The 27622-nt window shown below is 46.4% G+C and overlaps 1 protein-coding gene across 1 annotated transcript in view; it reads right to left on the bottom strand.

Annotated features, from left to right (window-relative positions):
* Positions 1-4685: 4685 nt before the first annotated feature.
* Positions 4686-27622, bottom strand: part of LOC135036374 (oocyte zinc finger protein XlCOF29-like) — a 41226-nt gene continuing 18289 nt past the window's right edge. The window contains exon 7 of the mRNA XM_063954441.1: positions 4686-5624. Within this exon, the coding sequence (XP_063810511.1) occupies positions 5026-5624 (599 nt within the window). The 3' untranslated portion in view covers positions 4686-5025. The remainder of the gene's footprint in view (positions 5625-27622) is intronic.

Genomic DNA, 27622 nt, shown 5'->3' with positions numbered 1-27622 from the left:
AGGAGTGAAATCCTGGCTCGGGGTGACAGTTGAATCATCCGGTCCATTTGTACAGGATGTTCAATTGGAAGGGTCTGGCGTGGAACCTTCCATACTGTATCGCCTCGTAGGAGGCCACCATCTTTCCCAATAATTTTTTGCAAAGACGGACAGAGACTCGAGCAGGTCTGAGTACCATGCAAACCATTTCTTGGAGTGTTCTCGCTTTGTCCTTGGGGAGGAAAACTTACTGTGCTACAGTATCCAGTAGCATGCCCAGAAACAGGAGCCGCTGAGACGGTTCCAGGTGGGACTTCTGTAGATTGAGGATCCACCCGTGGTGAGACAGAAGTTGGATAGTGCGACCTATGTGGAGTTTGCTTTTATCAGGAGATCGTCCAGGTATGGAATCACATTGACTCCCTGGATCCTAAGCTGAAACATCATTTCCACCATCACCTTCGGGAACACTCTCGGAGCTGTAGACAGGCCGAAGGTTAATGCCAGAAATTGGTAGTGATCATTCAGCAGGGCAAATCACAGATAGGCCTGATGAGGAGTCCAAATTGGGATATGTAGGTAAGCGTCCTTGATATCAAGGGACAGTAGGAATTCCTGTGGTTCCAGGCCTGCGATCACCGCCCTCAAAGATTCCATCTTGAATTTGAAAACCTTCAGGTAAGGATTCAAGGATTTCAGATTCAGAATGGGTATCACAGACCCGTCTGGTTTCGGTACTACAAACAGACTGGAGTAGTAACCCTGTCCTTATTGCAGTAGTGGTACTGGGACAATGACCTGGGACTGTACCAACTTCTCTATGGCCAGTAGTAGCGTACCGTGCCTACTTACCAAAACTGGTAAGCCTGATTTTAAAAATCATTGGGGAGGAGTACCGTCGAACTCCAGCTTGTAGCCCTGAGAGATAAAGTCCCTTGCCCAAGCATCTTGGCAAGAACCATCCCAGATGTGACTGAAGTGATGTAGCCGAGCTCCCACCACGAGATCTCCCTGGGGTGGGTGGGTACAGTCATGCTGAAGATTTTGCGGAAGCAGAACTGGCGTTCTGGTCCTGAGACCCAGCAACTGCTGGTTTTCTAGGTATTCCTCTGTAGCCTCTCGCTGCGTTGGAGGCTCCTCTGGCTCTGGATCGAAATCTGCGGGACCGAAAGGACTGAGCAGACGGTCCTGGATAGGTACGTCTAGCAGGAGGGGCACCTGAAGGAAGAAACGTGGCTTTAGAAATCCAGGTGTCTAGGTCACCTCCAGAGAGCCATTCACCTGTGAAGGGAACAGATTCCACATTACATTTTGAGTCCGTATTGTCACGATCCGGGTTATTGGACATCATTATTTACCTTCCAAGTGTCTCCAGAGACTGGCCCAGCGTTCCAAAACAGGATTCCATCTGCGCTGTCTGCGTGCAGCGCGCTGTATACATTCACCTCAAGTCTCTTCCCTGTGATCCCGCAGCGATGTCATGGCAACCTTACAGTTTAGTTACACTGTTTTAAAGAATGGCGTCTCCTGCCCTCCGCCGCCATTACTGCTGTTTACCACATGCAATATACAGACTTTCCCTCCAAATGCAAACATGGGCGCAGCCATGTTTTTCCTCATCACATGTCCTTTCACAACCTATCCGCTGCACTCTGGACTCTGCCTAATTATCCAGCCAATGCCTGCTTACCAGCTGGTATAAATATCCTGCTCCTGGGCTGGATAATCGTCAGTGCTTTGGTTGTCTAACCTATACACATGTCTCTCCTGCTTGTGGATTCTACTGCTTGTTTCTCCAGGTATTCCAGCTCCTGTGATTCACCTCCACTAAGAGACCCGCACCTGTTTCCATCCTGCGGTGCAGCTGACTTCTGCAGTGTTCCAGAACCTAGAAAACCAACAATTGCTGTGTCTCAGGATCAGACACCAGCTTCCTGCTTCCAGTATTGGTCCTGCTTCGCTTCCAGATTCCAGCGGTGTCCTGGTATCGTTTTCAACTTCTCCCTTCTACAGCACCGCTCTCCATACTCCACAGCATACTTACCATGGCCTACCAGCTTTCCACAGTGCTCCTGAGTCATTGGTATTCTGCTAGCGGTGCTCCACAGTGTCTTCAGTTTATTTCAACGTCATCAGCGGTATTCCTATATCGCCTGCATCAGTGACCATTCTACCATTGAACCACAGCGTCCATCGATGCTCACCAACGGACTCTAAATCTACAGTGGTGAGTTCTGCACAGCTTTCATTCATACCGTTCCATCCGGCAATCTGCAATTACCAAGTACCATCTACTTCTTTGCAACTGTGTTGCTCCAGCCTCTGTATACCATCTGCTGGGCAGTACCAGTTAATACCTCTCCTCAGCGGTTAGCTTTGGCATACGGACTTACCATCTCCAGTTCTGGCAAGGGCTCTAATATTCTGTTCTGCAAGCCACAGCACTAATTACCCCTGCGCTTCTAAGAACTGTACTGTAATTTACCACTGCACATCTTTTGTGACGTTTTGCATATCTGAGGGGCCTTAAGCTGTGTGTTCAATAAAACTGACTTTACCTTTTTACAACTTCGTTGTCGTGGTCACGCCTTCGGGCAAATCGTACTAGAGCTCCGGTATGTCTAGGAACCCAATACTACCTCCCTGGTTCACCTACACGTCAGCCCCTACATCTGAGGCTTCCCCAGGTTAGCCTCAGCCCTCAGTTGTAACACGTATCAGCAATCCAATGACGTAACCATGTGGCTCTGTGCGCACACAGCCATAGCCATGGTTCTAGCATTAATAGTGCCAATCTCTTTTAGGGAGTCACAGTGGACTCTTGCCGTGTCCTGAATGCGAGTCAGGAAAGCAACAGTATTGACTATGGTCCTATCACCCAACAGACCTTCCTTTATTTGACTAGCCCAGGAATGGATTGCATATGTTATCCAGCAACCTGCAATGACCGTCCTTTGTGCTACGCCTGCAGCAATGTAAATAGATTTTAGAGTGGTCTCTATTTTCCTATCTGCTGGGTCCTTTACCGTAAGGTAGCCCGGAGCAGGGAGCACCGCCTTTTTAGAAAGGCGAGAGACTGAGAAGTCTACTGCTGGAGATTATTCCCAAAACATTCTGCCCTCAGCGGCAAAGGGGAAGATATTCAAAAACCTTTTTGTCACTTGATATTTTTTATCTGGATTCTTCCAGGCTAGTTTTAATAAATTATCCAATTCTGTGGAATCAGGGAATGTGACTTTTGGTTTCTCTTGAGGGAGGAAAAATGACTGCTGAGTATTTGCATCCCCCAGGGGGAGCTTGGACACCTCTCCAATATGAGGGGTTCAATACCCTGAATCGGGGTGGGATCCCCACTTATGGGGTCCCCATCATCCCCAGCATCATGTATATCATCAGTATCATCTGATAGGAGTGCTGGTAGAGCAGGTTTCTGTGAAGCAGGCAGGAGGTAAGCTTAGCAGTAACTGCTTGTTGCAGTTCTTGTATCTTGTTTGCATTTGCAGTGAGCTGAGATGACATATCAGACATCATAGTTTTTATAGACCCCAACCAGGGGGGCTCTGTATTCTCCCCCACATTAGTATCAGCATGAGATGACTGACTACACTGCTCACATGATAATGAGCTGTATGTACTAGGAGAGAACCTGGCATTACAAGACTTCTGTTTTACCATAGTGATTAGAAAAACAGATATAATATACACACACAATACAGCCTGATATTATATATGACAAGCCTGCCCTATTGAAATTGAGAGGAGACAGAGAAGAGAGACTCCAGCGCACCCAACGCTGACCGGCCCCAGTGAGGTTGTCAGCGTTTGATATAGATGTGTAAACACAGTGAGATTACTGATAAAATCCCCAGGGGATTATTGTGCACAATAATAGTGGCTCCCCCCCCTCCCTATACCCGGTACCAGTGTATACAGGGGCAGTTCTGGAGGAGCTGTGTAGGCTGCTGCAGCTGCTGCTCATGCAGAGGAAGGTGCCAAAATGCCGCTGAGCCTGCTCTCATGTAGCTCCGCCCCACGACATGGCGCCGGAGCTACTGCTGTATATTTATACTGGCCATGTCTCCTTTAACATGTACAACCTCACATAAATGCTTGGTTCACTCTATTTAGCCAGTCTCACGCAGGAACTATAATGGGTCCCCCCCAGGAGGGACCCGTACGCCTCAGCCGCGCTTCAGCTACACATTAGACCGGGGGACCCCCCTAGTGGGGAACCTGGTTGGTACTCACCACTGATTATCACCTTCACGCAGTGTTAGGGGTGTGTCGCATGCTGCGGCTGCGACAGCCAAGGATCCATGCCTCGCTGAACAAACAGCCCCTCAGGACGGCGGTCCTGCAGCGGGGAAGCAGCTCTGCACCTCAAGAGGCCGGTGACCATCTCCCCCATAACTCCCATGGCGCAGGTATGCTGTTGCCCAAACAGCATACCGAAATAAATAAAACTTAGAAATAAAATGAAGAAAAACTCTGGAGCTTTAGAGTGTGCATCCTCTCCTGAGGGAACTTTATCTAAACTGAGCTGTAGGAGGGGGCATAGAGGGGAGGAGCCAGCACACCCAGTGAAGAATTTTAAAGTACACTTGCTCCTTTGGACCCATCTATACCCCATCACACTAATTCTGTCCCCAATATCCCTTATGGATGCTAGAGAAATAACACAAACCATTCCAGCTCAGCCCTTTAACAAAAAAATATGTGAGAAATTAGATTTATTTGTAAGATAAATAACTTTCCATCTGCATATATACCAATTTTTTACTAGTGTTAATAAAGTATAGTTTTATCAAGATTCGATTACTGTTATGTTACACATTCTCATGTGTGTGAAGTTTCTGATGTCTAACAACAGATGATTTATCTCTAAAACAATTCCCACACACAGAACATGGAAATGGTTTCTCACCTGTGTGTCTTCTCTGATGTCTAACAAGACGTGACTTGTGTGTAAAACGTTTCCCACACTCAGAACATGGAAATGGCTTTTCACCTGTGTGACTTCTCTGATGTTTAACAAGATTTGATTTATCAGTAAAACATTTCCCACACTGAGCATGGAAATGGCTTCTCACCTGTATGTATTCTCTCATGTAGAACAAGATTTGATTTATGTGTAAAACATTTCCCACACTCAGAACATGGAAATGGCCTCTCACCTGTGTGACTTCTCTGATGTGTAACAAGACGTGAGTTGTATGTAAAACTTTTCCCACACTCAGAACATGGAAATGGCTTGTCACCTGTGTGACTTCTCTGATGTGTAACAAGATTTGATTTATCGGTAAAACATTTCCCACACTCAGAACATGGAAATGGTTTCTCACCTCCCTTAGCTGGATGATTGGTTATAAGCTGTGCGGTCTGTGTAAAACATCTGTCATCTATAGAACAGGGAAATATTTTATCTACTGTCAGTGCTGTAGAAGATGACCCAATATCAGTGTTATCAGAACATCCCCTCTGATTAGAGGGACCAGATGACACAAGCACATTGTGAGGTACAGGTGGTACAAGTAGGGCAGTAGTGTTTTGTCCAGGAGAATCTTGTGTGATGTCATCATCTTCTGTTTTACAACCTGAAGATGAAATTAGATTTTCTTCCGAGATATTCCTTCTGTTACATTCATCTGTTGGGAATAAGTGTACAGAAAATTGAATGTCTCTCCATAATAAGGTACAATTTATAATATTCCCCAGTGGAGTGCTACTGGGTTCAGATATGGCAAATGAGGGATCCAATTTCTGATGTCAGACTCAGAGAAATGCTCCTCCAGCCATAATATGGTGGCTCCAGACCTGTAGGGTGATGCATTGTCTTCCTGAAAGAGCCTGCTCCCATCTAAGTGACTGCAGAATGTAGCTACTATCAAGCCTCATTCAGAGTCTCTTACATTGCGATATTCTGCCATCTTCACTAGAAATTATACGCCAATAGATCACAAAGATATCTGCCTAGATATAGTACTTCCACTGCAGAAGATAGAAATGTAATGCAAGGTGTGGTGACATGTACTGGGAATGGAAGCTGGTACTCCCTTTTTCTGGCAAATGAACAGGCTGCAGTCAGGGTCACATTCCCTCTGGATTTCTATTACAGCACACAAACCCACAGGTGCGCCACATGTGTGTCATTGATATGTTTTCTGTAATTGGTTTGTAGTGGTTGGGAAGAGGACAAAACACTGTTGTAGGCGGGGCAACAGATGCCAGCTAGTTGGCCAGTGACTAGACAGCCGAATTGTGTCCAGCTAGAGCGTGGGTCAGCTAGTCTGTGTGCAAAGTCTCAAAGTCTTGCATGCTTCTTGCAGGTATCTCCACAGGCTTTGGCCTGGCAACCACAACTACTCAAATACAGTTTCAGAGTATTTTGGTTCTCCTTGCCTCTTGCGGATAAGAATGTGGCTTCCTAGCCCCCACTGGCCTCCAGGCACCCTGGGCTCTAACAGCAGTCCCCACCTGGACTGTCTGTCCACCCTTTTTCTTCTCTGTGTGGGCAGATCCCTTCAGCCCTACACTGAATCAGAAGCTCATCAACACCATCTTTGCTGATACTGCCGCACAATTTACAGTGGCAGAGGAAAGAATTGCCTTATAACAGTGGTTCCCAAACTTTCTTAAATCATGGCACCCTAGTGCTGGACCACCAACCTGAAGCACCTCTGGAAGTGCCTCACGGCACCAAGTTTGGGAACTACTGCCTTAAAAGATAATATATAAATCTAAAAATAACTAATTAAACTGGTATCCGGTCTTTAGGTCGTCAGTCACTAGTTTGACCACTGAAGGTCAACAGTAAGTAGGTCGACACTGACCGAAAGTTGACACGTCTAGGTCAACATATATGGAAGGTCGACATGGTCATTAGGTTGACGTGGGCATGGTCGACACACAAAAGGTCAACAAAGTTTTTTTAGGGTTTTTTGGGGGTTTCAGGATATAAGATTGCTGAATTATTTCTAGAAAGGGAGGAATACATCCCAATTTACTGAGTGAAAATGTGTTTGGTGTGTTTGGAAAAAAGGGAGATTTTGGGGAGAATGGTGTGATACAATAGGTGGAAGATGGGATACTATACGGTTAGGTCAATATAAATTTGATGATTTGGCCACTCTGAAGGTCCCTGCTATCTGTCTGATTTTGTCTCATTTGACTGCATGTTGTGGGTTCACAGCAACAGCTTAAAAATGCAAATTCAACACTTGGAATCACCTCTAGACCCTTTGCCTGCTAAATTGATGAAGAAATATACGTTATGGTAAGAACTTATCGTTGATAACGGTATTTCTCCTATATCCACAGGTTCCACAGGATAACAATGGGATATGATGGAGCTACAGCGGATTGGCATCAAATGATCACAAGCTTTCAGTCCTCCCAGGATGCAATGGGCTCGTCCATATATCCCCGCCCACTGTCTCAGGCAATTCAGTTGTATTCCAAAGCATTTAGGCAGGAGCATCATGTAGAGCCCTATTCAGGCGAGAAGAACACACATGCACACCCTTCCATGCAAGAGGGAAGAGTTTAGCGAGTATAAAGATCCCCAAATCAGTTGCATCAGGGTGGGATCCCTGTGGAACCTGTGGACATAGGAGAAATACCATTATCAACCATAACATATATTTCTTCGGCTGGGTCCACAGATTATCCACAGGATAACAATGGGATTTCTCAAAGCAATTTAGCCCAAAGCAATTTAGTGGTGGGTACACTCCTGATTGGACAGGAGAACCTTGCGCCCGAATTTAGCGTCATGAGAGGCAAAAGTATACAAGGCATAATGTCTAATGAAAGTGTTAATGGAAGACCATGTGGCTGCCTTACATATCTGTTCTGCTGAAGCACCATGTTGTGCTGCCCATGAAGGACCTACCTTACGAGTAGAGTGAGCAAGACATTAGCCGGAACAGGGAGATCAGCTTGAGAATACGCTTCTGAAATCATCATTTGAAGCCATCTTGCTAGCGTCTGTTTAGTAGCAGGCCATCCTCTCTTGTGAAATCCATAAAAAATGGAGAGAGAATCTGTCTTTCTGATGGCACTGGTACGATCCACGTAGACCCTTAACGCCCGAACTACGTCCAGCAACGCTTCTCCCGCAGACAGTCCCGATACCTGAAAACCGGGACTATAATTTCTTCATTAAGGTGGAATTTAGACACCACCTTAGGAAGATACCCAGACCTAGTTCTGAGAACTGATTTATCTGGATAAAAAAATCAGAAAAGGAGAACGGCATGACAGCGCTCCTAAATCTGACACTCTTCTAGCTGATGTCATAGTCAGTAGAAAGAGAACTTTAGCAGTCAACAATTTCAGAGCCACTTTATTAAGTGGTTCAAACAGAGCAACTTGAAGGGCTATGAGAACTAGACTTAAGTCCCAAGGCACTGCCGGAGGACCAAAAGCCGGTTGAATGCGCAGCATTCTCTGGAAAACAGTACGCACATCCTGTAAATTGGCAATTTTCTTTTGGAACCATACAGTCAATGCTGATACTTGCACTCTCAAGGAAGCCACCTTCAAACCCTTATCTATTCCTTCTTGAAGGAAATCTAAGACCCTGGAAACTTGGAAAGATTTTGGGCCTATATTTCCTTTACTGCACCAATGAATATAGGTCTGCCATATTCGGTGATAAATGCGAGCTGAGGAGGGTTTCCTTGCTCTGAGCATTGTTTAAATTACCTGTTGTGAGAATCCTCTTGACTTCAGGATAGAGGTTTCAAGAACCACGCCGTCAACGACAGTCGATCCAGCTGCCTGTGATAACAAGGACACTGCATCAGTAGATCTGGACGTTGAGGGAGCAGAATTGGAACATCCATTGACATACTTTGCAGATCTGTGTACCAATGCCTTCTGGGCCAAGCCGGAGCTATTAGAATCACGGCACCCTTTTCTTGCTTTATTTTCCACACCACCTTGGGTAGCAAGATGATCGGAGGAAACAGATATGCCAGATGAAAATCCCATTTCATTGATAGAGCGTCCACAAAGATCGCTCCGGGATCCTTTGTTCTTGACCCGTATGCTGGCACTTTGTTGTTCAGATGGGACGCCATGAGATCTATCTCTGGCAAACCCCACTTGTCTACCAGAGTCTGAAAGACTTCCGGGTGTAGAGCCCATTCGCTTGCTTGAATGGCGTGTCGACTGAGAAAATCCGCTTCCCAGTTTAGGGCTCCCGGAATGAACACTGCGGACAATGCTGGAAGATGGAGTTCTGCCCATTTTAGTATGTGACTTACCTCCTCCATTGCTGTTTTGCTGCGAGTCCGTCCCAGATGGTTGAGGTACGCTGCTGCTGTCGCATTGTCTGAGCGGATCTGGACTTGTTTTCCTTGCGAAGTGTCTTTTGCCTGAATCAGTGCCATGTATATGGCCTGATGCTCCAACAGGTTTATTAGCAGGCAACTTTCTTCTGTGGTTCACTGTCCTTGGAACCATAATTTTCCGGACACTGATCCCCAGCCCTAAAGACTGGCATCTGTTGTCAGGATCTCCCAATCGGATATCCAAAAGGGTCTCCCCTTGTCTAGATTGGATGTCTGCAGCCACCAGGCTAATGACCTTCTTACTTTTTCTGAAAGTACTATGGTATGTTACTTTATCGTCTGATGTACCCCATTCCATTTGGACAGAATCAGATGCTGCAGAGGTCTTGAGTGGAACTGTGCCTACTCCACCATGTCGAATGTTGAATTGATATTGTTTGACTGTGTAACAACTCCTGAGTCCTTAACTGCACCTTGGATATTTTGTTCCGAGGTAAAAATATTGTCTGCAGACTTGAATCCAATACAGCCCCCAAGTGAATCATCTGTTGTGATGGAATCAGAGATGACTTTGCCCAATGTATGAGCCGTCTGTAGACAAGTTATTGTCTGCTGGAGATGGCCCAAGCACATTTCCTGGGACAGTTCCAGGATTAAAAGATCGTCGAGGTATGGAAAAATTCTTATCCCCTGCTTTCGGAGATAAGCTGCCATAACCACCATCATCTTGGTAAATACTCTGGAAGCTGTGGCTAACCCAAAGGGTAAGGCCTGGAACTGAAAATGTTGCTGAAGGATGGCGAACCTGAGGTAACACTGATGAGACAGTGCTATAGGAACATGCAGGTAAGCATCCTGTATATCTAGGTAGACCATGTAATCCCCTGGTTCCATGGCTAAAACTATGGAGCGTAAAGTCTCCATGTGGAACCGTGGTACCAAAATGTATTTGTTTAACATTTTGAGATTGAGAATCGGCCGAAACGACCCATTTGGTTTCTGAACCAAAAACAGGATGGAGTAAAAACCCTGTCCCCATTGTGCAGGGGGTACTGGAATAATTAATCCTGACTGAAGCAATTTCTGAACTCCTTCTTGCAGTGCTCTGGCCTTCGCCTCTATCCGAGACGGGCTGGTACAGAAGAACTTTTGAGGAGGCTGCTTCTTGAACGGGGAAAACATAACCCAGAGATACCACTTCATGCACCCAGGCATCTGTTGTAGACTGCTGCCATATCTGTGCAAAATGAAGAAGTCTGCCCCCTACCCTGGGGTCCCCCAGGCGGAGGCCCGCACCATCAGGCTGATGGCTTATCTTCTGGGTTGGAAGCTGGCCCTCTGGTGGCCTAATGCTTCTTTGCCTTACTGGGATTGGATATTAGGATTATTGAATGGATAAGATCTTGGTTGAAGGATAGAAAACAGAGAGTTGTGGTAAATGGAGTGCATTCACAGGAGGGAAATGTTACCAGTGGAGTACCCCAGGGATCTGTACTTGGACCAGTGCTTTTTAATATCTTTATTGGTGACACTGCAAATGGCATTAAAGGGAAAATATGCCTTTTTGCAGATGACACAAAGGTATGCAACAGGATAGACACACCAGGTGGGGTAAAACAAATGATTGAGGATCTAGGTAGACTAGAGGAATGGTCAAGAGTCTGGCAATTACAGTTTAATGCCAAAAAATGCAAAATCATGCACTTGGGTCTCAAAAATCCTAAAGCTAAATACAGTATTAATGGCACTATACTGGAAACTACTGAGGAGGAAAGGGATCTAGGAGTCACTATTTCAGACGACTTAAAAGCAGGTAAGCAATGTAACAAGGCAATGAGGAAGGCTAGTCAGATGCTTGGCTGCATTGGGAGAGGAATCAGCAGCAGAAAGAAAGAAGTAATAATGCCACTGTATAGGTCATTGGTACGGCCTCATCTAGAATACTGTATTCAGTTCTGGAGGCCATATCTTCAAAAGGATATTAATACATTAGAAACTTTACAAAGGAGGGCAACTAAAATGGTGCATGGCCTACATCACAAAACGTACCCAGAAAGACTAAGAAATCTCAATATGTATAGTTTGGAGCAGAGAAGGGAAAGGGGGGACATGATAGAAACCTTCAAATATATCAAGGGTTTTAACAAAGTCCAGGAGGGAAACATTCTCCAATTGAAGAGAAGCAATAGGACACGAGGACATGCACTGAGACTGGAGGGGGGGAGGTTCAGGGGAAATTTGCGGAAAAATTATTTCACAGAAAGGGTAGTGGACAAGTGGAATAGCCTCCCATCAGAGGTGGTAGAGGCTAAGACAGTAGAGCAATTTAAAAATGCATGGGATAGACATAAGGATATCCTTACAAAGAAATAAGGATCAAAAAAGGTTAGTGATAAAAAATAATATAAAAATAAAATAAAAAATAAGGGGCAGACTAGATGGGCCAAGTGGTTCTTATCTGCCGACAAATTCTATGTTTCTAAACTTATTGTATTGGGGCTGCTTACGATCACTTTTTCCTTTTGCTTTTCCTTGCAAAATGGCCGAAAAACCGGACACTTAGGTCTGGGTTATATGTGGCAGGAAACCTGACCTTCTTGGATTCTGCCTCTGATTCCAGAATATCTGTCAATTCCTTACCAAACAGAATATTCCCCACAAAAGGCAAAGATTCCAGAACCTTTTTCGATTCTGAATCAGCTTTCCACGTGCGCAGCCAAACTGCTCTGCGAGCAGCTACTGTTAAGGCTGATACTTTAGAAGCAATAGTACCCATATCTATTGCCGCTTCTTCTAAGAATACTGCAGCCTGTTTCATGTGAGCTATATGGGTAGGTGCTGAAAGCCCGTCTTCCAGTACCTCAGCTCATTCAGCTACTGCTTTTGCCATCCAAGCTGAAGCCATAGCTGGCCTTAGGACTACCCCCGACAGTGAAAATATGGTTTTAAAAAACCCATCCACTCTCCTTTCTGTGACATCATTCAATGACGTTGACTGCAAAGGCAATATAAATTTTCACACTAATCGAATGACATGCGTATCTACCTTAGGAGGCACTTCCCTTTTTAAACAGTTCCCAGTTGGAAAAGGGTAATTGGAATCCCATTTTCTGGGAATTCTATATTTGTTATTGGGTGCAGCCCAAGCTTCTTCCATGATTTCCGTCAGCTGATCTGATCCTGGAAACTCGACCCTAACTGTTTTGGGATGTTTAAACATAGGTGCCTTAGTTTTTAACACTGGCTCTGCTGAATCCCCTAAGGACAGAATAGCCTTCATTGCTCCAATTAATTCAGCTATATCCACTGAGCTGATACCTTCCACCTGTTCTTGATATGATGAAGCAGAGTACATAGAGCTATCATCATCTGATGTATCATCCTGTGTAACCTGTGAATTTGATCATTTATTTACACCCGGTTTATCAGCTTGCTGTGTATCCTGAGCTGTAGTGGATATACCGTAATAAGGGAGCTGCATGTATGGGTTAATAGTGTATCCTACTGCTGGTATTGAAGCTGTAGGAATTACCAGTTCAGCTATACTGGACACGGTCTGAGCAAACATCGCCCAAGGTGGATCTACCTGCAGTTGAACAGGGATCTGCCTTGCAATCTGCTGAAAATCAAAACAATTTGCACATCATGTGCCAGATCCTGAGAGGATAATCCCGTTTTGCAGGACAAACATGTTATAAGTGTTGGTGTTACTGTTAGTGATGAGCGGGTTCGGTTCCTCGGAATCCGAACCCGCCCGAACTTCAGCTTTTTCCCCACGGGTCCGAGCAGGCTCGGATCCTCCCGCCTTGCTCGGTTAACCCGAGCGCGCCCGAACGTCATCATCCCGCTGTCGGATTCTCGCGAGGCTCGGATTCTATCGCGAGACTCGGATTCTATATAAGGAGCCGCGCGTCGCCGCCATTTTCACACGTGCATTGAGATTCATAGGGAGAGGACGTGGCTGGCGTCCTCTCCATTTAGATTAGAAGAGAGAGAGTGAGAGTGAGACACTTGATTTACTGGAGCTTAGGAGTACTCAGAGAGTGCAGAGTTTACTAGTGACTGACCAGTGACCACCAGTGCAGTTTTATTATATTATTATTTAATATAATCCGTTCTCTGCCTGAAAAAAAACGATACACAGTGACACAGTAACAGTATACCATATCTGTGCACAGCCTCAGTGTGCTGCATCATCTATGTATATCTGACTGTGCTGAGTGCTCACACAGCTTAATTGTGGGGGAGACTGGGGAGCAGTAGCAGGAGTACATATTATTTAACAGTGCACACTTTTGCTGCCAGAGTGCCACTGCCAGTGTGACTGACCAGTGACCACTTTCTGACCACCAGTATATTGTGATTGTCTGCCTGAAAAAGTTAAACACTCGTCGTGTGGTGTTTTTATTCTATAAACGCATTCTGCTGACAATGCCCAGCAGGTCCGTCATTAATTATATAATATATACCTGTCCGGCTGCAGTAGTGATATATATATTTTTTTTTTATATCATTATCATCCAGTCTATATTAGCAGCAGACGCAGTACGGTAGTCCACGGCTGTAGCTACCTCTGTGTCGGCAGTCGCTCGTCCATCCAGAATTGTATACCACCTACCTGTGGTGTTTTTTTTTTTTTCTATCTTCTTGATACTACTAGTAGCTTACTTTAGGAGTCTGCAGTGCTGCTGACAGTGTCCAGCAGGTCCGTCATTATATAATATATACCTGTCCGGCTGCAGTAGTGATATATATATATTTTTTATATCATTATCATCCAGTCTATATTAGCAGCAGACGCAGTACGGTAGTCCACGGCTGTAGCTACCTCTGTGTCGGCAGTCGCTCGTCCATCCATAATTGTATACCACCTACCTGTGGTTTTTTTTTTTCTATCTTCTTGATACTAGTAGCTTACTTTAGGAGTCTGCAGTGCTGACAGTGTCCAGCAGGTTCGTCATTATAATATATACCTGTCCGGCTGCAGTAGTGATATATATATATTTTTTATATCATTATCATCCAGTCTGTATTAGCAGCAGACGCAGTACGGTAGTCCACGGCTGTAGCTACCTCTGTGTCGGCAGTCGCTCGTTCATCCATAATTGTATACCACCTACCTGTGGTTTTTTTTTTCTATCTTCTTGATACTACTAGTAGCTTACTTTAGGAGTCTGCAGTGCTGCTGACAGTGTCCAGCAGGTCCGTCATTATATAATATATACCTGTCCGGCTGCAGTAGTGATATATATATCTTTTTTATATCATTATCATCCAGTCTATATTAGCAGCAGACGCAGTACAGTAGTCCACGGCTGTAGCTACCTCTGTGTCGGCAGTCGCTCGTCCATCCATAATTGTATACCACCTACCTGTGGTTTTTTTTTTCTATCTTCTTGATACTAGTAGCTTACTTTAGGAGTCTGCAGTGCTGACAGTGTCCAGCAGGTCCGTCATTATAATATATACCTGTCCGGCTGCAGTAGTGATATATATATATTTTTTATATCATTATCATCCAGTCTATATTAGCAGCAGACGCAGTACGGTAGTCCACGGCTGTAGCTACCTCTGTGTCGGCAGTCGCTCGTCCATCCATAATTGTATACCACCTACCTGTGGGTGTTTTTTTTTTCTATCTTCTTGATACTACTAGTAGCTTACTTTAGGAGTCTGCAGTGCTGCTGACAGTGTCCAGCAGGTCCGTCATTAATTATATAATATATACCTGTCCGGCTGCAGTAGTGATATATATATATATTTTTTGTATCATTATCATCCAGTCTATATTAGCAGCAGACGCAGTACGGTAGTCCACGACTGTAGCTACCTCTGTGTCGGCAGTCGCTCGTCCATCCATAATTGTATACCACCTACCTGTGTTTTTTTTCTTTTTTCTATCTTCTTGATACTAGTAGCTTACTTTATGAGTCTGCAGTGCTGACAGTGTCCAGCAGGTCCGTCATTATAATATATACCTGTCTGGCTGCAGTAGTGATATATATATATATATATTTTTTATATCATTATCATCCAGTCTATATTAGCAGCAGACGCAGTATGGTAGTCCACGGCTGTAGCTACCTCTGTGTCGGCAGTCGCTCGTCCATCCATAATTGTATACCACCTACCTGTGGGTGTTTTTTTTTTCTATCTTCTTGATACTACTAGTAGCTTACTTTAGGAGTCTGCAGTGCTGCTGACAGTGTCCAGCAGGTCCGTCATTATATAATATATACCTGTCCGGCTGCAGTAGTGATATATATATATTTTTATATCATTATCATCCAGTCTATATTAGCAGCAGACGCAGTACAGTAGTCCATGGCTGTAGCTACCTCTGTGTCGGCAGTCGCTCGTCCATCCATAATTGTATACCACCTACCTGTGGTTTTTTTCTTTTTTCTATCTTCTTGATACTAGTAGCTTACTTTAGGAGTCTGCAGTGCTGACAGTGTCCAGCAGGTCCGTCATTATAATATATACCTGTCTGGCTGAAGTAGTGATATATATATATATTTATTATATCATTATCATCCAGTCTATATTAGCAGCAGACGCAGTACGGTAGTCCACGGCTGTAGCTACCTCTGTGTCGGCAGTCGCTCGTCCATCCATAATTGTATACTAGTATCCATCCATCTCCATTGTTTACCTGAGGTGCCTTTTAGTTGTGCCTATTAAAATATGGAGAACAAAAATGTTGAGGTTCCAAAAATAGGGAAAGATCAAGATCCACTTCCACCTCGTGCTGAAGCTGCTGCCACTAGTTATGGCCGAGACGATGAAATGCCATCAACGTCGTCTGCCAAGGCCGATGCCCAATGTCATAGTACAGAGCATGTAAAATCCAAAACACCAAATATCAGTAAAAAAAGGACTCAAAAATCTAAAATAAAATTGTCGTCGGAGAAGCGTAAACTTGCCAATATGCAATTTACCACACGGAGTGGCAAGGAACGGCTGAGGCCCTGGCCTATGTTCATGGCTAGTGGTTCAGCTTCACATGAGGATGGAAGCACTCAGCCTCTCGCTAGAAAAATTAAAAGACTCAAGCTGGCAAAAGCACAGCAAAGAACTGTGCGTTCTTCGAAATCCCAAATCCACAAGGAGAGTCCAATTGTGTCGGTTGCGATGCCTGACCTTCCCAACACTGGACGTGAAGAGCATGCGCCTTCCACCATTTGCACGCCCCCTGCAAGTGCTGGAAGGAGCACCCGCAGTCCAGTTCCTGATAGTCAGATTGAAGATGTCAGTGTTGAAGTACACCAGGATGAGGAGGATATGGGTGTTGCTGGCGCTGGGGAGGAAATTGACCAGGAGGATTCTGATGGTGAGGTGGTTTGTTTAAGTCAGGCACCCGGGGAGACACCTGTTGTCCGTGGGAGGAATATGGCCATTGACATGCCTGGTGAAAATACCAAAAAAATCAGCTCTTCGGTGTGGAAGTATTTCAACAGAAATGCGGACAACATTTGTCAAACCGTGTGTTGACTTTGTCAAGCTGTAATAAGTAGGGGTAAGGACGTTAACCACCTCGGAACATCCTCCCTTATACGTCACCTGCAGCGCATTCATCATAAGTCAGTGACAAGTTCTAAAACTTTGGGAGCGACAGCGGAAGCAGTCCACTGACCAGTAAATCCCTTCCTCTTGTAACCAAGCTCACGCAAACCACCCCACCAACTCCCTCAGTGTCAATTTCCTCCTTCCCCAGGAATGCCAATAGTCCTGCAGGCCATGTCACTGGCAATTCTGACGAGTCCTCTCCTGCCTGGGATTCCTCCGATGCATCCTTGCGTGTAACGCCTACTGCTGCTGGCGCTGCTGTTGTTGCTGCTGGGAGTCGATGGTCATCCCAGAGGGGAAGTCGTAAGACCACTTTTACTACTTCCACTAAGCAACTGACTGTCCAACAGTCCTTTGCGAGGAAGATGAAATATCTCAGCAGTCATCCTGCTGCAAAGCGGATAACTGAGGCCTTGGCAGCCTGGCCGGTGAGAAACGTGGTTCCGGTATCCATCATTACTGCAGAGCCAACTATAGACTTGTTTGAGATACTGTGTCCCCGGTACCAAATACCATCTAGGTTCCATTTCTCAAGGCAGGCGATACCGAAAATGTACACAGACCTCAGAAAAAGACTAACCAGTGTCCTAAAAAATGCAGTTGTACCCAATGTCCACTTAACCACGGACATGTGGACAAGTGGAGCAGGGCAGACTCAGGACTATATGACTGTGACAGCCCACTGAGTAGATGTATTGACTCCCGCCGCAAGAACAGCAGCGGCGGCACCAGTAGCAGCATCTCGCAAACGCCAACTCATTCCTAGGCAGGCTACGCTTTGTATCACCGCTTTCCAGAATACGCACACAGCTAAAAACCTCTTACGGCAACTGAGGAAGATCATCGCAGAATGGCTTACCCCAATTGGACTCTCCTGTGGATTTGTGGCATCGGACAACGCCAGCAATATTGTGTGTGCATTAAATCTGGGCAAATTCCAGCACGTCCCATGTTTTGCACATACCTTGAATTTGGTGGTGCAGAATTATTTAAAAAACGACAGGGGCGTGCAAGAGATGCTGTCGGTGGCCAGAAGAATTGCGGGACACTTTCGGCGTACAGGCACCAAGACCAGAAGACTGGAGCAACACCAAAAACGCCTGAACCTGCCCTGCCATCATCTGAAGCAAGAAGTGGTAACGAGGTGGAATCAACCCTCTATATGCTTCAGAGGTTGGAGGAGCAGCAAAAGGCCATTCAAGCCTATACAACTGAGCACGATATAGGAGGTGGAATGCACCTGTCTCAAGCGCAGTGGAGAATGATTTCAACGTTGAGCAAGGTTCTGCAACCTTTTGAACTTGCCACACGTGAAGTCAGTTCAGACACTGCCAGCCTGAGTCAGGTCATTCCCCTCATCAGGCTTTTGCAGAAGAAGCTGGAGACATTGAAGGAGGAGCTAACACAGAGCGATTCCGCTAGGCATGTGGGACTTGTGGATGGAGCCCTCAATTCGCTTAACAAGGATTCACGGGTGGTCAATCTGTTGAAATCAGAGCACTACATTTTGGCCACCGTGCTCGATCCTAGATTTAAAACCTACCTTGGATCTCTCTTTCCGGCAGACACAAGTCTGCTGGGGTTCAAAGAACTGCTGGTGAGAAAATTGTCAAGTCAAGCGGAACGCGACCTGTCAACATCTCCTCCTTCACATTCTCCCGCAACTGGGGGTGCGAGGAAAAGGCTCAGAATTCCGAGCACACCCGCTGGCGGTGATGCAGGGCAGTCTGGAGCGACTGCTGATGCTGACATCTGGTCCGGACTGAAGGACCTGACAACGATTACGGACATGTCGTCTACTGTCACTGCATATGATTCTCTCCCCATTGAAAGAATGGTGGAGGATTATATGAGTGACCGCATCCAAGTAGGCACGTCAGACAGTCCGTACTTATACTGGCAGGAAAAAGAGGCAATTTGGAGGCCCTTGCACAAACTGGCTTTATTCTACCTAAGTTGCCCTCCCACAAGTGTGTACTCCGAAAGAGTGTTTAGTGCCGCCGCTCACCTTGTCAGCAATCGGCGTATGAGGTTACATCCAGAAAATGTGGAGAAGATGATGTTCATTAAAATGAATTATAATCAATTCCTCCGTGGAGACATTCACCAGCAGCAATTGCCTCCACAAAGTACACAGGGAGCTGAGATGGTGGATTCCAGTGGGGACGAATTGATAATCTGTGAGGAGGGGGATGTACACGGTGATATATCGGAGGATGATGATGAGGTGGACATCTTGCCTCTGTAGAGCCAGTTTGTGCAAGGAGAGATTAATTGCTTCTTTTTTGGTGGGGGTCCAAACCAACCCGTCATTTCAGTCACAGTCGTGTGGCAGACCCTGTCACTGAAATGATGGGTTGGTTAAAGTGTGCATGTCCTGTTTATACAACATAAGGGTGGGTGGGAGGGCCCAAGGACAATTCCATCTTGCACCTCTTTTTTCTTTCATTTTTCTTTGCGTCATGTGCTGTTTGGGAGTAGTTTTTTGAAGGGCCATCCTGCGTGACACTGCAGTGCCACTCCTAGATGGGCCAGGTGTTTGTGTCGGCCACTTGGGTCGCTTATCTTACTCACACAGCTACCTCATTGCGCCTCTTTTTTTCTTTGCGTCATGTGCTGTTTGGGGAGTAGTTTTTTGAAAGGCCAGCCTGCGTGACACTGCAGTGCCACTCCTAGATGGGCCAGGTGTTTGTGTCGGCCACTAGGGTCGCTTATCTTAGTCACACAGCTACCTCATTGCGCCTCTTTTTTTCTTTGCGTCATGTGCTGTTTGGGGAGTAGTTTTTTGTAGGGCCAGCCTGCGTGACACTGCAGTGCCACTCCTAGATGGGCCAGGTGTTTGTGTCGGCCACTTGGGTCGCTTATCTTACTCACACAGCTACCTCATTGCGCCTCTTTTTTTCTTTGCGTCATGTGCTGTTTGGGGAGTGTTTTTTGGAAGGGCCATCCTGCGTGACACTGCAGTGCCACTCCTAGATGGGCCAGGTGTTTGTGTCGGCCACTTGGGACGCTGAGCTTAGTCATCCGGCGACCTCGGTGCAAATTTTAGGACTAAAAATAATATTGTGAGGTGTGAGGTGTTCAGAATAGACTGAAAATGAGTGGAAATTATGGTTATTGAGGTTAATAATATTTTGGGATCAAAATGACTCCCAAATTCTATGATTTAAGCTGTTTTTTAGGGTTTTTTGAAAAAAAAAAACCGAATCCAAAACACACCCGAATCCGACAAAAAAAATTCGGTGAGGTTTTGCCAAAACGCGTTCGAACCCAAAACACGGCCGCGGAACCGAACCCAAAACCCGAAAAATTTCCGGTGCTCATCACTAGTTACTGTCAGTGTAACCTCGTCACTTTTGCCGCTCTTAGACATGATAAATAATCAGCTTTTCACAGTGTACTACACAGTTAGTGACTGTAATCACTTTACCTTATTAAAGTGATATCAATCTGACCCCATCCCATGCACCAGCATTGAGGTTCAGAAGAAACCACTGACAAACATATATAAAGTCAGCAATCACACTAGCAGTCAGTCACATGTTATATATTAGTCATTTGAGCACAACAGATCCGAACGTATTCAGACGCAATGCGAAGAAAACCACAGTAATGTAAAGACTCATATGCAATAGGCACTTAAATTTAACTATTCATACTGACAAAAGTAGAAAGAATTGTAGTGCTGTATAACCTGTACTCAGTAGAGTGGGATACAGGGAGACTCACCTCACTTCCAAGATCGATCAATATATTAGCAAACGCCGAATGGATCCAGACGCTACTAGTGTACACTGTCGCTCCGGGAACCTTAAAGTGGACATAGACGCACTGTGCATACAAGCGCACCGGTCATACAGACGCCTGTCCTGCGACTGGGTCTCCTCGCGGTAGAGTTTAGTGTACACAGACGCAGCGGCCTATGCTGCGACCGAGACACCTCATGGTAGCGTCTGAGACAGAAGTGAGGCAACAGTTCATGGCGGGAGACCGACGGAAACTGGTCATGAACTGGGGGGAGGGGCGACCAGGAGAGCGTCTGACTGCCCATGCTGACATCAACCCTAGGGATCCCAGCCTCATACCATTCCTGGCACTTTATGATCCCTAAAGCCTAGCTCTGGAGCATCCGTGGTGGCGGTGCATCAGCTACTGTTTGGTAGTCTCCTCCCAAACCAGTGCGGCGGTGTCCATATTCCCCTTCTAAGTGGAACCGGTGCCTTACCTTCTCCCCGTGCTCCGGCCACAGCCTGGTAACGTCTGGTGGACCTGCTAGTATATCCGACACAGACGCCCGTCGACACAGCACTTGAACCGTGGGTAAGCGTTGTTGGAGCGACTCTTTCCAATATGCGTTTAAGACGCTGTTAGGAAAGATCACTCAAAAACATAGTTAGACTATTAAAAATAAAATAATAAAGCTTAGGGCTGCCATAGAACAGCAGCCCTGTGACCATGGTCCGGCTCCTGCCGCACCAAACAAAAAACTGATTTGCCTGAGCCAGTGGGCGGGGATCCCATTTGGTGCCAATCCGCTGTCGCTCCATCATATCCTATTGTTATCCTGTGGATAACCTGTGGACCCAGCTGGAGAAATAATGAACGAATAGCTCACAACTGTCAATTGTCCATATACTAGTTGTCCATTGAAAAAGTGATTTCTTGATCTTCTCCAGCTGGAGATTGTATCTCCCACACCTTTGTCTAAATCTTCATCTGCACAAAGTACCTGCCAGTGTCTCTGTAATATCTTTGTGTCGCCCATCTTTGTAGAACGTAACCACAAATCTGCTCCGTCATCTGTCTGAGCTTTTGGGTGGGTGATAAGTATCTGTTTCCTACACTTTTGTCTTGTATTTTGAGGGGACGGAGAGGAGAGCAAAGATGAAGTCAGGAGTCACAGTTGGGGGAGGGACTGGACAGAAGGGAGCAGAGCAGAGCAGGTGGGAGCAGATTGAGGTGACCCATTCCCCTTACTACATTATAAGAACTAAGCAAATATACAATACACAATATATCTATCAGATTCAGTTTATCAAAATGCAATCAAGTTATTCATGTCAAAATGTATTATTCTTTACTAGGACTATTATTTTAAGTCATGAGTGGAAGGGGAGCATCAGACACTCCTGAGTGATTACGCTATTGGGGGTGAGAGGGGGTAAGAATGGCTACCGGAGAGCTTTGCAGTCAGTGATTGTCTCTGATAGTGGACAAGCGTTGATGCTCTGCCAAGAGGCCGTGTGGGACAAATAACTTTGGGATTACTTAGACCCGTCACCGGCCCCTTATCCTGGTCACTGCCTCTATACATCACCCCTGCTGAAACGTACGTTGGATCAACGGCAGACTGTCCCGAGCCACGGGACATTACTGGACTCTCTGCTCCTGTTACTGAGTGCCATGCTGTGGTGCAACTTGTCCTTAATCATAAACATTTCACCTTTCCATCTAATACTGGAAGTGATCTGTGAGCCCCGTCTCCTCACATCAGGTGACGGAATACTGCTGCCTCCAGGCTCGCACACAGTGGGCAGTATACGCGTAATGTACTGTTAGCAGAGCTGGGAATGACGCATTTCTGGTGCACAGCGTGAGAAGCACAAGATCAGGGCAGCAGCTAAGGTCAGGGGGAGGTCAGTCACACCCACATGAGGGACAGCAGACAAACCTGGCAGCCGGAGCTGATCAGATCAGGGATATGCATGATCATTCGCTACCACTTATCCATATATAGCACATACATATTCCTCAGCACTTTACAGAGAATATCCGCTCACTTACCTCAGTCCCAGGGGCTAACAGTCTATAGCCCTTACCACATAGGCAAACACATATACACTAGTTGCTCAGCCGGTATAATTTTTGGATTGTGGGAGGAAACCCATAAAAGAACAGGGAGAAAATACAAACTCCATGCAGTAAGGGACTTGAACCCACAACCTCACCTCTGTGATTCAGTAATGCTTGCCATTACACCAACTGTGCTGCTCACTGCTATAACAGGAGAAGGAGAAGAATAGTAACAGATGTCTTCTGATGTATGAGAAAGTGTGGGGTGTAGACTGGTCAGATCTCTGACTGCGACAACACACAGTGACATGATGTGAGGGGGAGAGCAGGAGTATAATAGGGGCTGATGGTACCTGATGTATGAGATACACCAGAGGGTGTGGGAAGGATACTGGTCAGATCTCTGGGCTGGTAACACACAGTGACATGTTGTGAGGGGGAGAGCAGGAGTATAATAGGGGCTGATGGCTCCTGATGTATGAGATACACTACAGAGTGTTGGGAGGAAACTGGCCAGATCTCTGGGCTGGTAACACACAGTGACATAATGTGAGGGGGAGAGCAGGAGTATAATAGTGGATGATGGCTCCTGATGTATGAGATACACCAGAGAGTGTGGGGAGGAGACTGGTCAGATCTCTGGGCTGGTAACACACAGTGACATGATGTGAGAGGAAGAGCAGGAGTATAATAGGGGCTGATATCCCCTGATGTATATGATACACCAGAGAGTGTGGGGAGGAGACTGGTCAGATCTCTGGGCTGGTAACATACAGTGACATGATGTGAGGGGAGAACAGGAGTATAATAGGGGCTGATGGCTCCTGATGTATATGATACACCAGAGAGTGTCGTGAGGAGACTGGTCAGATCTCTGGGATGGTAACATACAGTGACATGATGTGAGCGGAGAACAGGAGTATAATAGAGGATGATGGCTCCTGATGTATGAGATACACCAGAGAGTGTGGAGAGGAGACTGGTCAGATCTCTTGGCTGGTAACATACAGTGACATGACGTGAGGGGGAGAGCAGAAGTATAATAGGGGCTGATGTCCCCTGATGTATATGATACACCAGAGAGTGTCGTGAGGAGACTGGTCAGATCTCTGGGCTGGTAACATAGAGTGACATGATGTAAGGGGGAGAGCAGGAGTATAATAGGGGCTGATGGCTCCTCATGTATGAGATACACCAGAGAGTGTGGGGAGGAGACTGGTCAGATCTCTGGGCTGGTAACACACAGTGATATGATGTGAGGGGGAGCAGGAGTATAATAGGGGCTGAAGGCTCATGATGTATGAGATACACCAGAGTGTGTGGGGAGGAGACTGGTCAAATCTCATGACTGGTAACACAAAATTACATGATGTGAGGGGGAGAGCAAGAGTATAATAGGGGCTGATGTCCCCTGATGTATATGATACACCAGAGAGTGTCGTGAGGAGACTGGTCAGATCTCTGGGCTGGTAACACACAGTGACATGATGTGAGAGGAAGAGCAGGAGTATAATAGGGGCTGATATCCCCTGATGTATATGATACACCAGAGAGTGTGGGGAGGAGACTGGTCAGATCTCTGGGCTGGTAACATACAGTGACATGATGTGAGGGGAGAACAGGAGTATAATAGGGGCTGATGGCTCCTGATGTATATGATACACCAGAGAGTGTCGTGAGGAGACTGGTCAGATCTCTGGGATGGTAACATACAGTGACATGATGTGAGCGGAGAACAGGAGTATAATAGAGGATGATGGCTCCTGATGTATGAGATACACCAGAGAGTGTGGAGAGGAGACTGGTCAGATCTCTTGGCTGGTAACATACAGTGACATGACGTGAGGGGGAGAGCAGAAGTATAATAGGGGCTGATGTCCCCTGATGTATATGATACACCAGAGAGTGTCGTGAGGAGACTGGTCAGATCTCTGGGCTGGTAACATAGAGTGACATGATGTGAGGGGGAGAGCAGGAGTATAATAGGGGCTGATGGCTCCTCATGTATGAGATACACCAGAGAGTGTGGGGAGGAGACTGGTCAGATCTCTGGGCTGGTAACACACAGTGATATGATGTGAGGGGGAGCAGGAGTATAATAGGGGCTGAAGGCTCCTGATGTATGAGATACACCAGAGTGTGTGGGGAGGAGACTGGTCAAATCTCATGACTGGTAACACAAAATTACATGATGTGAGGGGGAGAGCACGAGTATAATAGGGGCTGATGTCCCCTGATGTATATGATACACCAGAGAGTGTCGTGAGGAGACTGGTCAGATCTCTGGGCTGGTAACACACAGTGACATGATGTGAGGGTGAGAGCAGGAGTATAATAGGGGCTGATGGCTCCTGATGTATGAGATACACCAGAGAGTGTGGGGAGGAGACTGGTCAGATCTCTGGGCTGGTAACACAAAATTACATGATGTGAGGGGGAGAGCAGGAGTATAATAGGGGCTGATGTCCCCTGATGTATATGATACACGAGAGAGTGTCGTGAGAAGACTGGTCAGATCTCTGGGCTGGTAACATATAGTGACATGATGTGAGGGGGAGATCAGGAGTATAATAGGGGCTGATGGCTCCTGATGTATGAGATATACCAAAGGGTGTGGGGAGGAGACTGGTCAGATCTTTGGGCTGATAACACACAGTGATATGACGTGAGGGGGAGCAGGAGTATAATAGGGGCTGATGGCTACTGATGTATGAGATACACCAGAGTGTGTGGGGAGGAGACTGGTCAGATCTCTGGGCTGGTAACACACAGTGACATGATGTGAGGGGGAGAGCAGGAGTATAATAGGGTCTGATGGCTCCTGATGTATGAGATACACCAGAGAGTGTGGGGAGGAGACTGGTCAGATCTCTGGGCTGGTAACACACAGTGACATGATGTGAGGGGGAGAGCAGGAGTATAATAGGTGATTATGGCTCCTGATGTATAACATACACCATTGAGTGTGGAAAGAAGACTGGTCAGATCTCTGGGCTGATAACACACAGTGACATGATGTGAGGAGGAGAGCAGGAGTATAATAGGGACTGATGGCTACTGATGTATGAAATACACCAGAGAGTGTGGGGAGGAGACTGGTCAGTTCTCTGAGCTAGTAACACAGTGACATGATGTGAGGGGAGAGCAGGAGTATAATACAGGCTGATGGCTCCTGATGTATGAGACACACCAGAGAATATGGGGGAAGAGACTGATCAGATCTCTGGGCTGGTAACACACAGTGACATGATGTGAGGGGGAGAGCAGGAGTATAATAGAGGCTGATGGCTCCTGATGTATGAGATACACCAGAGTGTGTGGGAAGGAGACTGGTCAGATCTCTGGGCTGGTAACACACAGTGGCATGATGTAAGGGGGAGAGCAGGAGTATAAATAAGAATTTACCTACCGATAATTCTATTTCTCGTAGTCCGTAGTGGATGCTGGGGACTCCGTCAGAACCATGGGGATTAGCGGCTCCGCAGGAGACAGGGCACAAAAATAAAAGCTTTAGGACTAGGTGGTGTGCACTGGCTCCTCCCCCTATGACCCTCCTCCAAGCCTCAGTTAGGATACTGTGCCCGGACGAGCGTACACAATAAGGAAGGATTTTGAATCCCGGGTAAGACTCATACCAGCCACACCAATCACACTGTACAACTTGTGATCTGAACCCAGTTAACAGCATGATAACAGAGGAGCCTCTGAAAAGATGGCTCACAACAATAACAACCCGATTTTTGTAACAATAACTATGTACAAGTATTGCAGACAATCCGCACTTGGGATGGGCGCCCAGCATCCACTACGGACTACGAGAAATAGAATTATCGGTAAGTAAATTCTTATTTTCTCTGACGTCCTAAGTGGATGCTGGGGACTCCGTCAGGACCATGGGGATTATACCAAAGCTCCCAAACGGGCGGGAGAGTGCGGATGACTCTGCAGCACCGAATGAGAGAACTCCAGGTCCTCCTCAGCCAGGGTATCAAATTTGTAGAATTTTGCAAACGTGTTTGCCCCTGACCAAGTAGCAGCTCGGCAAAGTTGTAAAGCCGAGACCCCTCGGGCAGCCGCCCAAGATGAGCCCACTTTCCTTGTGGAATGGGCCTTTACAGATTTTGGCTGTGGCAGGCCTGCCACCGAATGTGCAAGCTGAATTGTACTACAAATCCAACGCGCAATCGTCTGCTTAGAAGCAGGAGCACCCAGCTTGTTGGGTGCATACAGGATAAACAGCGAGTCAGTTTTCCTGACTCCAGCCGTCCTGGAAACATATATTTTCAGGGCCCTGACAACGTCCAGCAACTTGGAGTCCTCCAAGTCCCTAGTAGCCGCAGGCACCACAATAGGTTGGTTCAGGTGAAACGCTGACACCACCTTAGGGAGAAACTGGGGATGCGTCCGCAGTTCTGCCCTGTCCGAATGGAAAATCAGATATGGGCTTTTGTGAGACAAAGCCGCCAATTCTGACACTCGCCTGGCCGAGGCCAGGGCCAACAGCATGGTCACTTTCCATGTGAGATATTTCAAATCCACAGATTTGAGCGGTTCAAACCAATGTGATTTGAGGAATCCCAGAACTACGTTGAGATCCCACGGTGCCACTGGAGGCACAAAAGGGGGTTGTATATGCAGTACTCCCTTGACGAATGTCTGGACTTCAGGAACTGAAGCCAATTCTTTCTGGAAGAAAATCGACAGGGCCGAAATTTGAACCTTAATGGACCCCAATTTGAGGCCCATAGACACTCCTGTTTGCAGGAAATGCAGGAATCGACCCAGTTGAAATTCCTCCGTGGGGGCCTTCCTGGCCTCACACCACGCCACATATTTTCGCCAAATGCGGTGATAATGTTGTGCGGTCACCTCCTTCCTGGCATTGACCAGGGTAGGTATGACCTCTTCCGGAATGCCTTTTTCCCTTAGGATCCGGCGTTCAACCGCCATGCCGTCAAACGCAGCCGCGGTAAGTCTTGGAACAG

The sequence above is a fragment of the Pseudophryne corroboree genome, unplaced genomic scaffold (assembly GCF_028390025.1).
Source record: "Pseudophryne corroboree isolate aPseCor3 unplaced genomic scaffold, aPseCor3.hap2 scaffold_644, whole genome shotgun sequence".
NCBI classification, from domain to species: Eukaryota; Metazoa; Chordata; class Amphibia; order Anura; family Myobatrachidae; genus Pseudophryne; species Pseudophryne corroboree.
This window is presented reverse-complemented; position numbering and strand designations above follow the sequence as displayed.